This window comes from Podarcis muralis, chromosome 15 (assembly GCF_964188315.1).
Source record: "Podarcis muralis chromosome 15, rPodMur119.hap1.1, whole genome shotgun sequence".
In the NCBI taxonomy this organism is placed as follows: domain Eukaryota; kingdom Metazoa; phylum Chordata; class Lepidosauria; order Squamata; family Lacertidae; genus Podarcis; species Podarcis muralis.
The window spans coordinates 3,461,584-3,473,968 of record NC_135669.1 but is presented as its reverse complement, the minus strand read 5'-3'; the positions used below and the strand labels follow the sequence as shown (position 1 = coordinate 3,473,968).

The 12,385-nt window shown below is 45.1% G+C and overlaps 1 protein-coding gene across 1 annotated transcript; it reads left to right on the top strand.

The window, feature by feature from the left end:
- Window positions 1–3,723: 3,723 nt before the first annotated feature.
- NKX3-1 (NK3 homeobox 1) lies at window positions 3,724–8,055 on the top strand. The gene is made up of 2 exons (XM_028708278.2): window positions 3,724–4,354; window positions 5,585–8,055. The coding sequence occupies exons 1-2, from the start codon at window positions 4,174–4,176 to the stop codon at window positions 5,992–5,994; spliced, it is 591 nt and encodes a 196-aa protein (XP_028564111.2). The 5' UTR covers window positions 3,724–4,173; the 3' UTR covers window positions 5,995–8,055.
- The last annotated feature ends 4,330 nt before the right edge of the window (window positions 8,056–12,385 follow it).

The following is a 12,385-nucleotide window of genomic DNA, read 5'->3' as shown; positions in this document are numbered from 1 at the left end:
TTAGCACAAAAGGAGCCAAACACTAGTGCGAAAAGGGTGTTGGAGATAATTCAACGATTTGGCCAGGTAGCCGGATTCAAACTGAACAAACAAAAAACTAAAGTCATAGAAAAAAATTTAGCAGTTAAGGAGAAGGAGGAATTCCAAGAAGAGACAGGTTTGACAGTGGTTAAGAAGGTGAAATACCTAGGGGTCCATTTGACATCTAAAAATTTGAACTTGTATAAGGACAATTATGAAAAATGTTGGTCAGAAATTAAAAAAGACTTAGAAATATGGTCAAATTTGAAATTATCAATGTTAGGCCGAATTGCAGTTATCAAGATGAATGTATTACCTAGAATGCTATTTTTATTTCAAACTTTGCAAATCCTCGACAAGATGGATTGTTTTAAGAGGTGGCAGAAAGACATATCGAAATTTGTCTGGCAGGGCGAAAAGCCCAGAATTAAATTTAAAATTCTGACAGATGCTAAAGAAAGAGGGGGATTTGCCCTGCCGGACCTAAAACTGTATTATGAAGCAGCAGCGTTCTGCTGGCTGAAAGACTGGATGCTCCTCGAGAATACAGACATTTTGGACTTGGAGGGTTTCAATAATGCATTTGGTTGGCATGCATATCTATGGTATGACAAAATTAAGGCGCATAGGGCCTTTAAGAATCATATTGTCAGAAAAGCACTGTACAATGTTTGGTTAAGATATAAAGATTTGTTAGAAAATAAAACCCCTAGATGGTTGTCACCCTTGGAGGCCAAGGCACTCAAAAAGCCCAATATGGAGGCCAAATGGCCAAAGTATTGGGAAATTTTGGAACAAGATGGAGACAAATTGAAATTACAGAGTTATGAGAAAATGAAACTTAAAGTACGTGATTGGCTCCATTATTATCAAATAATGGAGGTTTATAAACAAGATAGGAAAATTGGCTTCCAGGTGGAGAAATCAAAACTAGAAACTGAATTGTTAGAACCCAATACTAAGAACTTGTCAAGAATGTACAATTTGCTGCTGAAATGGAATACGCAAGATGAAACAGTTAAATCGGCTATGATTAAGTGGGCACAGGACATCGGTCATAACATAATGTTTGCTGACTGGGAATGGTTGTGGAATACAGGTATAAAATTTACGGCCTGTAATGCTTTAAAGGAAAATATCATGAAAATGATCTATAGGTGGTACATGACCCCAGTCAAGCTAGCAAAAATCTATCACTTGCCTGACAATAAGTGTTGGAAATGTAAAGAAACTGAAGGTACTTTCTACCACCTTTGGTGGACGTGCCCGAAGATTAAGGCTTTCTGGGATATGATATATAATGAAATGAAAAAGGTACTTAAATGTACTTTTCCTAAAAAATCAGAGGCCTTCTTCTTGGGCATTGTCGGCCAATTGGTGTCAAAGAAAGATAGAATTTTCTTTATGTATGCTACGACAGCAGCAAGAATACTCATCGCAAAGTACTGGAAGACACAAGATCTACCCACTCTAGAAGAGTGGCAAATGAAAGTGATGGACTATATGACACTGGCTGAGATGACTGGCAGAATCCGCGATCAGGGGAAGGAGACAGCGGAAGAAGAATGGAAGAAATTTAAAATTTATCTTAAGGACTATTATAAACTTGATGAATGCTAGAATGTTGAGGTTATGAGAAAGAAAGGGTGACAGTGATATAAGATTAGACTGAAGGAAAGATTAAAAGGATAGAGGCTTGACAGAAATATTTAGAAGTTGCTAAAAAACTCTGGACATTGGGATGCAGAAAGGGGAGGTATGGGGGAGTCTGTGAAATAAGGTTTAGGAAAAAAAGGTTATGAAATTATACACGTTTGTATGTCTTTTTATATGTTTGTATTGTTTTAAAAATATTGTAAAACCAATAAAAAAATTTATAAAAAAAAGAAAGAAAGTGTCTTAGCACAAAGAGTTGCAGATGAAATACAATAGCAGGGGAGCGCAGGTATCTTACACCCTTGACCGAAGAACGGTACACTCCTCCAATCTGGGAGGAGGAACATGACCTGTACAGGAAAATACGGGAAAGACTATGGGAAGAGGGGCTGGCTTGGATCTCAGTGGCCCCCACTGAATTATATGCAATCTGGGGCACAGCTGGAAAGGACAGCAGTTGCTTCTCACTCCTGATATTTATGCTGTGTATACACAACAGTCTATGATAGAATGAATAAAGACTGAGTGCTTGTTTTTTGTTTTTTTTTTAATGGCTTAAAAAGAAAGTGGGGGTAATTTTAAATCGTTGCTCTCGTTTTTAGCATACTGGCAGTCTTTCCCTTAAAAATTGCTTTGTTGAAATATAATACCTGGTTGATGGATGAGAGACAGTTAGAGGTGAGAGAACATGTGAAATTGCTTTGGATATGGTTTTATCCTGCTATTCACCACAGTTGTGTGATGCATGACGTCATTAATCCGTTTGCCATTGCCAATAGATTCAAAACTCTCCTAATCAGCATTCATTTTTAAAGGAATCTGCCTTGCTTGGTGCACTTCTTTCTTGCATTGGGCAAGGAAAACATTGCCACTGAGAGAGAGTAGAAGGCTGATCTGTTAGAAGATGGTGAACTGGTATTTTCCTTTAACATTTTAGCAGCCACTGGCCCATTTGAAAATGGGGGCTGACTGGTAGTATTCCAAATAAGACCACACTTGACTTGTCTAGCTTGATATCCTAACTACATATAAGGTTTCTGCTTGAGATGATAGCTTGTTTGCATGACTATTCAGTAGTTATTCTTTTCATACCTGGCAGGAAAGTGTCAGTGTCATGACAGATGATTTCACACTGGAGAAAATGTTTCATTAGGGGTCCATCTGGTGCACTCTGAGAGACTGCTAAGATTTGGAATAGGGTGTTATTTTGCTGTTAGGCAGTGGAACAGACTCGCTCGAAGGGTGGTGGACTCCCCTTCCTTGGAGGTTTCTAAGCAGAGGTTGGATGGCCACCTGTCATGGATGTTTTAGTTGAGATTCCTGCATCGCAGGCGGTTGGACTAGATGACCCTCGGGGTCCCTTCCAACTCTGCAATTCTATGATTCTATGAATGATAGAATCATAAAAATCTTAAAAAGCAGAGAATCTTAAAAAGCAGAAACTTGAAAAGAGAATCTTAAAAAGCAGAGACATCACCTTGCCAACAAAAGTCCGTATAGTTAAAGCCATGGTTTTCCCAGTAGTGATGTATGGAAGTGAGAGCTGGACCATAAAGAAGGCTGATCGCCGAAGAATTGATGCTGTTGAATTATGGTGCTGGAGGAGACTCTTGAGAGTCCCATGGACTGCAAGAAGATCAAACCTCTCCATTTTTAAGGAAATCAGCCCTGAGTGCTCACTGGAAGGACAGATCCTGAAGCTGAGGCTCCAAGACTTTGGCCACCTCATGAGAAGAGAAGACTCCCTGGAAAAGACCCTGATGTTGGGAAAGATGGAGGGCACAAGGAGAAGGGGACGACAGAGGACGAGATGGTTGGACAGTGTTCTCGAAGAGACCAGCATGAGTTTGGCCAAAATGCGGGAGGCAGTGGAAGACAGGAGTGCCTGGCGTGCTCTGGTCCATGGGGTCACGAAGAGTCGGACACGACTAAACAACAACAACAATAACTTGATACAAGCAAAACACACAATATTAGATCATTCTCTAGGTCTAGTATTCTCTAGTATCCTTCAATCGTCTGGGTGTCATCCCTGGGGGGGGGGGGGACATCGCCCTGCTCCGCCGGTGCACATCTAGCTCCACCTCTGGGGTTAAATCCGGTTTAAATTGGGGGTCGGGCTGGCATTTTGATTACATGGGAGAAAGTCCCACCAAATTCAGAATAGCTTCCTTCAGCATAAGCGCGCAGAGCGCTCGGGTGTCGAGCCTTAGGTGACGATCCTCTCTCCGCCAAAATTGACCCCGGAGGGAGAAGGGCGACCCACTGACTTCCCCCGGCCTCGCCAGATCCCCGCTGAGAAGTCGCGCGCAAGAGCGCAGCACGCTCCCCAGTTCAGTGCGCGCTGCCTCAGGATCGCAGCCGGGCGGTGGAGGAGGAGGAGGAGGAGCGCCAGGGGCCCGCCTGCCCTCGCCACCCGCTATAAATGGCCCTCCGGAGGCGTCGGGAGCACAACTTTGGCCGAGCGCCGGGCGCCCCCTCTCCGCCACGTGGGTCATGCAGGCCCCCGAGGCGCCCCCGGGCGGCGCTGCCCGCCCCAAGCAGCTGACCTCTTTCCTCATCCGAGACATCCTGCGCCCCGGGGGCGCTCCCGCCTCGGAGCCCGGCGGGGAGGCGCGGAGGGATCGGCCCGGGGCCAGCCAAGCCCCCGAGAAGCCCGGCGCGGCGGGCGCGACAGGTAAGGGGAGGAAGGAGGGGCGGGAGCCGCGGAGCGGAGGGTCGGGCCCGGACCGGCAGAGCCCCTTACTCAGTTCCCCGCTCTGGGCTTGGAAGTTCTCGGAGCAGCCGCTCAGCCTGGCCCACCTGGCAGGGGTGTTGTGCGCGGGGGAAATGGCAAGTGATGCTGCTCCGCGCCCCTGGGAGGAGGGCAAGGGCTCGGCGACAGGTGAGAGACCGACAGCTGGCCCGCAGCTCACGGAGCGGGCAGCGGCTGCCTTGAAGCAATTGCGTGTTGGGGAATTGTTTTGTAACTTTTGTAAACTCTTGTCCATATCTTAAAAAAGAGGTCCCTACAGGAGGAAAACTAGCATGATCCCTGTAGTGTGGCCTCTGTCTGTCGTGCTAGATTTCCTCTTGCAGGAAGGTTTATATATGGGGGCTATTAAAGAAATGTTTTCGTTGCCCCATTTGCGGCCTGAGATGGTGCGACCTGTCCTGTCCCTTTGCTGCCCGAGTCTGCCATGTGAAAGGCACAATAAGCTGAGAGCAGCTCACAGTCCCTCAGGGTGAGCTTTGTGGTTGAGGGAGGATTTGATCTCTCCAACTAAGTCCAACGCTCTTAACCGCAACACCCCACTGCCCCATTTGCACCTTACATCTAAAGCAGTATTTAAATAATCACAGATTTCCCTAAAGAATCCTGGGAATTGTAGTTTGTTAAGGGTGCTGAGAGGTATTTGGGACCCCTTGTCCCACCACAGAGCTGAGCAAACACTCCCAAAGTTGAGAAGAGGGATTGATTGTTAAACCACTCTGGGAATGGCACCTCGGCTGGGGAACAGGGGTCTCTGAACAACTTTCAGCAGCCTTGATAAACTATACTTCCCAGGATTCTTTGTGTGGGAGTGGAATCCATGATTGCTTAATATGGTAGATTGCCATTTTTACATGCATGGTTCAGAGGGGGCCTTATAAGCAATATGCAAAGATCAAGAAAATACACAAAATGCTGTGTTGTCATACACACATCCCATGTGCAGTGTGATTGTGTGGTTTTCAGTGCAGGATTTGCTGGGGAGATCAAGGTGGCCCAAACATGCCATTTGGTTGTAGGTTGTGTGTGTGTGTGTTTCCTTCCTTCCTTCCTTCCTTCCTTCCTTCCTTCCTTCCCTCCCTCCCTCACCTCCCTCCCAATTTTTTGGTATTGTTTAAATAGGTCATAACTCTCCCCTTTCTGCTTCTCTACTAGATCAGTCTGCAGAGGCCTTCCTCTCTCATTCTGAGAACACCCCCAAATCCTTACCGAGACTCCCAAAGCAGCAGAAGCGTTCCCGGGCTGCCTTCTCCCATATGCAGGTCATAGAGCTTGAGAAGAAGTTCAATCACCAGAAGTACCTGTCTGCACCTGAGCGAGCCCACCTAGCCAAGCACCTGAAACTCACCGAAACCCAAGTGAAAATCTGGTTCCAGAACAGAAGATATAAGACCAAGAGGAAGCAGCTGGCCTCAGAATTTGGCGGACTTGATAAGAACTCGGCAATTCCAGCCTTCAAAGAACGTGACTTCTCCAGAGCTACTCTGGCCCTTTCTGTGTACCACAGCTACCAGTATAATCCATATGTCTACTACCTGAATGGCTGGAGTCCAGTCTTGTGGTAACTAATATACTGAGTGATCTACTTGCCACAGGGTCTAAAAACACTCTTCAGCCACCACCCAGCCACTGACTTTGCTACAGTGGGATAAATTGCAAGTCAGACTTTGCCAAAGAGAATTGGCTTCCTCCTGTTTTATTTTTTCTCCTCTATCTTGGGACATCCAGGGAGCTCACATTGTGCTCTTGAGCTACAGCTATGGATAGTGCTGTGTTTGCTTCCCATGGTGCAATCTGGGTGACATGCAAAATAAATATTATAAAATATGCATCCATTCCTGTAAGGGATCACATCTTTCCTCGAAAGTCAGTCTGCAAAGTAATTCCCGACCTGCATATAATGTGCAGCACGTTTCACGTGTAGGGAGAGAGATACTACTATATTGTGAGAAATGCATTGAATGATGGAAACTCCAGAAGTGTTCATCCCTAGAAGAGGCTGCCTGCTTCAGGGAAAGACCAGTGCTCAGCAGGACAGCACATGTTTTTTGTGCAGAAAGCCCCCAGTCCAATCCCTGGCATCTCTAGTGAGAAAGATCGGGCAGTACAGCAGTCTTGAACCTTTTCTGGCCTGACACCCCCCTTGCCCCCAAACATGGATTTGGGGACCCACTTCTTAATTATTAATATTCTTTAAATTATCAATTTGTATGGTGGCCGGGCTGCTTTTGTGGTCTGCCTTAAGTCAGGCCAGTGGTGCAGAGAGCCAAGCTGATGCCATCCAGATGTTGTCAGACTCCAACTCCCCCCATCTCTGGCTATTTGCCATGCTGGCTGAAGCTGATGAGAGTCCAGCCCATCTGGAGGGATCCAGGCTGACTGTCCAAGCACTCCTGGGAAGGGATAAAGCTCAGGGGTAGAGCAGTTGCTTTTCATGAGGAAGGTCGTGGGTTCAAGCCCAGCATTGCCAGGTAGGGCTGGGAGGGAGATTCCAATAGTCTGACTTGGTATAAGGTGGCTTCCTATAACCCACCATTTGAGGCTGCAGATGATGGGTGGAGAAGGACCTTTGCCTGAGACTCTGGAACAGTGTCGGATCTCTAAATATTGTTGGGACTCCAGTTGCCCACCAGTCCCCTAGCCAACATGGCCAATGGTTGGGGATCACATAATGTGCTATTTAACCGTGTTTGGTGGGTACCACATTGACTTCTCTTGCTATGAAGAGATGCTGGCAGCCACGGTAGACAACAGTGGGCAAGAGGGCCAAATAGTCTGATTTGGTCAAACCCAACTCCCTGTGTTTCTTTGTTGTGTCACTGTATGATGAGCAGTTTCCTATCACAATAGAGAACTCCAATCAAGTTTCATGCATTTCTTTCAGTGCAGAGGTACAGCACCTTCACACTGCCTTTTGTGTTTCTGGGTGAATTACTGCTGTGGCTTTGCTTTGTTTTTATGTAAAATGTATGCCCAGAGCATTTATGCAAGACTGTAGAAAGTTGCCTTACACAGAATCAGACCACTGGTCCACCTAGTTCAGTATTACACTGACTAGCAGTAGCTCTCTAGAGAGGAATCTTTTCTTACCTGGGGCTTTCTGCACTCTGCCGCTGAGCAGAGATTTAACTTTTTGCTTTTTCTTTCCCAGAAAGCAAATCTCTTCTGGGATATGAGATGGAGCATGTATTCAATTTTATTTCCATGGAAGGGTGTCTGTGCTTTGGCTAAGACATCAGGAAAACCCTGTGTTTAAACAGAGGCAAGAGAGAGTGAGCTTCCCTCAAGGAAAAAAATCTGTTAGGTGGGGATGGAAGGCTCTCTGTTCCCCAGCCTTCAAATACAGCTGTTTGGGGTGGTTTCTTCTACCTCCATTGTGCTTGACTTATGTGGCTGCGATGGTGGTGTAGATGTTTGCGAAGTGGCCAGCTCTGAATAGTGCTGCACACAGCTCCCCATCTTTCATAACCTTTAGGAGACATCTGAAGGCAGCCCTGGGTGGGATTTTTTTTAAATGTTTAATGTTTTGTCATGCTTTTATATATGTTGGAAGCCACCCAGAGTGGCTGGGGCAACCCAGTCAGATGGACAGGCTATAAATAATAAAATTATTATTATTATTATTATTATTATTATTATTATTATTATGGAATAGGGTGTCTCTATTTTCATGAGAGAGATGTTTGAGGGTATGTACAGTTCCTTCTGAGAGCACATACCCTCAAGTGTGCCACTTTTCCAGGGACAGTCCTGGAATTACAGAAGCTGTCCCAGTTTCTGATATTCCTTTTTCCTCCCCTCCATGTCTTGGAGAATAATTAAAAGTGTGTGCATGTTTGTAGGTGCAAAAACAGAGACCTGTTTCTACTCAAAATAAAATACCTGCACCAAATGCAGGAAGCAGTGAATCTGGCATATGAAGGTCTTCCTATAATTTTCAAGGAAAGGCCACCAGTCCATTTTCAATTCTTTAATTGCAATGCTTTAGCAGCCAGCCATTTTTAAGGAAACACATGGAGTGTTGATTCCTTTATTGTAAATGGAACCTTATACTGTCAACACAGAAGTAAGTCCCACTATAATCAGTGGAGCTTATTCCCTGGTATGTTCCTGATCATTCTCACAGTTTTCATCATCATCATCATTATTTATTATTATTTCTGACAATTACTATATCCCACCTTTTCCCCTGACAGGGACTCAAGGCAGTTTACAGCTAGAATTTTATTTCATTCTATTTATATGTGGAAGGTGCTGTACATGATCCCTTCCCTCACACATTTTTTCTTTACAACAATCCTGTGAGGTAGGTTTGGTGGAGAGGCTGTAATTGGCTCAAGGTGACTGATGTAGATGTGTATATGACACCTATGTGTTTGGCAAGATCAAACGTAGGGGAAACCTCCTGGCATGGAATAGGATGTCCCTCGTTTCATGGCAGAGATCTTGGAGGGCATGAGAGCATCAACACATCAAGTCCTCTTGCTCCTTGGGGACTTGTGGAAAGTACATTCAAAACCTGTGGTAGTAATGAGCCTTGCACACCAGCCATGCTAAGCTGTGGACAGCTGAACTTTTAGAAGTTTAAGAAGGAAAACGATTAGAGGAGCAAACGCAGCCTGTAGCCATTAGACTGCCTCACAAGTACTTTTTATTGGCTTTTTAAAAAGTGCTTGTGCGTGGATTTCACATTTAAAACCTGCCCAGAAATGGGACAGAGCAGACTTCAGGCTATATATACACCATACATTTAAAGTACATGAGTCCCCCCCCCCCGCCCAATCCAAGAATGCTGGGAACTGTAGTTTGTTAAGGGTGCTGTGAATTATAGCTCTCTGATGAGTAAACTGTTTTTGTTCCTTACTTCTACTTTCTGGGGTACCTGACAGAGCACTGAAGCAAGGCCTGCACCTTTCTTTTATTTTCTTTTATTGTAGGTTTGTTTGTCTTACGCAGAAGACACAGCTCCCTGTGATGGCAGTAAACATGCATCTGTTCCGTGATGCAGTCCTCTTCCACACATAATTTCTCTTCTCACTAAAATCAAGCATATTTGAGGGAAGCCCCCGCCCCCGCCCCCCCGCCAGCCTTCTCTGACACGCAGAAGCAGGAGCTGCTACCTTCCGTTTGAAGTGGTGCAATCAGAATCAGTGTTGGTGACTTATAAAAAGGCGGGTTGCTCAAAATCACACAATTTGTGCACCATAAAAAGACCAAATCCAGCCTGTAAGCAAATAATATGCTTAGTTGCTTCCTTTATCATAGTTTATAATCCAGTTGTTTGCATATTTACTTGGAAGTAGGTCCTGTTTTATTAAGTGAAGTTTACTCATGTGTATATGTTTCCAGGCTAATGAGTCAATCTTCTGTATCCCTACTCAGAAGTCCAAGTGAGTTCAGTTAGGCTTCAGATAAGTTTTGCTTTTCATAGCAATCCTATACATCTTCAGCCAAAAGCCAATCCTTTTCCACACCGTGTTCCATGAGACCTATTCCAAATAAGCGTGTTTGTTTAGAATTAACCTTAATCTGCCTTAATCAAGAGATGCTGGCACTAATCCATGGTAGAGCCACCTCAGAGAAGTTGTTTGTTTTATTCTTTCTGTTCCTTTCTCCAAAGAACAATAAATTGAGACAATAAACTGTATAAGCTTCCCAGATAAAGGCATTTTTTACTTTTCTACTATTGTTGGAATTGACTCTCTTGTTGACAGCCACACAAAATGTTATGCATATCAGCAAGAAGTCTGACTGAACAATTTATATGTTAAAACCAACTTTGGAGTTCTGGATTTCACAAGTATATCAGCAAGTGTCGGAGCTCTGTGTTAGCCTTTCACACAGCTAGATGTGCCGCTCATGAGCACAAGAATAATTCCCATATCTGACGAACATTCACTAACTGTGCAATCCTATAGGTGGGACACTTGGAAGTAAGCCCTGTCAAGTTCAACAGGTCTCTCTGAGTTCAGTGGGACTTACTTCTGACTAGGCATGCATATAACTGTGTTGTAAACCCCTAAGAAGCTTGTTTGATGTCAGAAAGCTGCTATGTTGTGGGAGGGACATTTAGACTATATGCACACTAACCCATTTCTTACACAAATGTTTCTTCTAGGGCTGCTGGTTGAGTCAGGTTTCTTAGCTGCTTAGTCCTCTGCCTTGCATTTTAAACAATCAATTGTATATTAGTGTGCATACTGCTAAAATCTCAACAGAAGTGCCTTTGTGAGATATTGAAGGAAGTGTGAGATAAGTTATGATTGAATAAATGTTGCTGTTTGCTGGAAGGAAAAGCTATCTTGAGTATTTTCTGTTTAATTTCTCATTGCAGTCATGCAGCAGAACCAAAATCACCTCAAGAAATACAGAGAGATGGAGCGGGAGAGGGAGACAGATGTGTGCCCTTCAATCCCAGCCTCACCAGTTAAAATGTATATCCAATCATCACTGAAATGATGACTTTCAGATTTTTCCCCTGAGAAACATTGAGGTTCCTTGAAAGCTTCTCTAGACCAGGGATGGAAGGATCTATCAATTCTGGTGGGTGTGGTTTTTAGAGAAAGTTGCCTGGGAGGCCAAAGTGGAGGTTGTTCCCCCTGGTTTAAGGCTTGCTCCTTTGTTGGAGACACATGATGTTCCCAACATTCTTGGACTCCAGCTCCCCCCAGCCCCAGCCAGCATTGCTCATGGTCAGAGTTGTAGTCTGATCTAAAGGCAAGGGGGCATTATTAGACAGTCTAAAATTGCTTCACTGCACCACCAATGGGCATTTTTGTGTTCTGCTTTTTAGCATCAAAAAGCCATTTGGCTGGGTACTATTGCAGCTCTTACGATCTGTCATTCACTGTGAAATCATTGGCATGGCTCCAAACTATGTGGGGGCCCACAGCACAGTGCTGCCAGTGACCCCCCTCCCACAGCACACACAAGACTGGGTCCCCTTCAAAAGCGGCACAGCTACCCAGCCTCTGCTAAAACATCTGTCTGGGCCAAGGCAGCAGCAGAGCTGGTCCAGGTCAGTGAGGGTCTCTTCTGAGGGTCCCCCAGTCAGTGCCCAACTTGGCCAACTGCTGACACCAGTCCTGCTGGCAGCACTTCTTGTGATACTTGACAGTCATTGAGGCTGATTGCCATACAGACTTGGGATGGCCTCATGCTTGGAGCAGGTCCAGAACTAAGAGTAAAGAAGACGCTTTGTGTGAACAGGGCCTATAAAAAATAACAATTGCTTGTTTTCTAACCGTTCAGAATGTAGCCTATCCTATCTGCAGGAAACCTTTTCCCAGCTCTTTTATCTTGTTATTAGAGCCTATATATTCTGGATGATGCAGCCCCCGCTCTTCACCAGCACGAAGAGCAGAAGGTCATCGCCAAACAGTTAGAACAATGTTTCGAAGCCCAGCCTGCTGCTTATCCACTTTGGAGAAGGTGATTGCGCAATGCAGAGCCAGAGATTGATTTCCAGTCTCTCTGCCTTTCACCAAACAAGATGCTCTTTTAAACACAAGATCAGGCTATTAGGACATAAATCTATTGGGATGGAGGACTTATTTCAACATTGCTCTCTATCTCTTGTGGTGGTTGCAGCATCGCTCTCAAAGGATTGCTTTCTGCTGCCAGGACACCCGTCCATTTAGCTCAGGAATGTCTATATTGACAGGTGGTGACTCTGTGGTTCCAGACAGGAATACTTCCCAGCCCTAGCTGCAGTTGGCAAGGATTTCACCTGGTGCTGTAGCTCAGTGGTAGAGCAATTGCTTGGCATGCGGAAGGTCCCAGGTTCATCTCCAGATCAGAGTGGGACAGTCCCCTGCCTGAGACCCTGAGGAACTACCATCAAGGCAGATACTACTGAGCTAGAAGCAGCCTCCTATATTAAGCATACAGAGCATGTGCTCTGCCAGTGACCTGCAGCCTCTCCCCAATAACTACGTATATCATCTGCCAAATCAC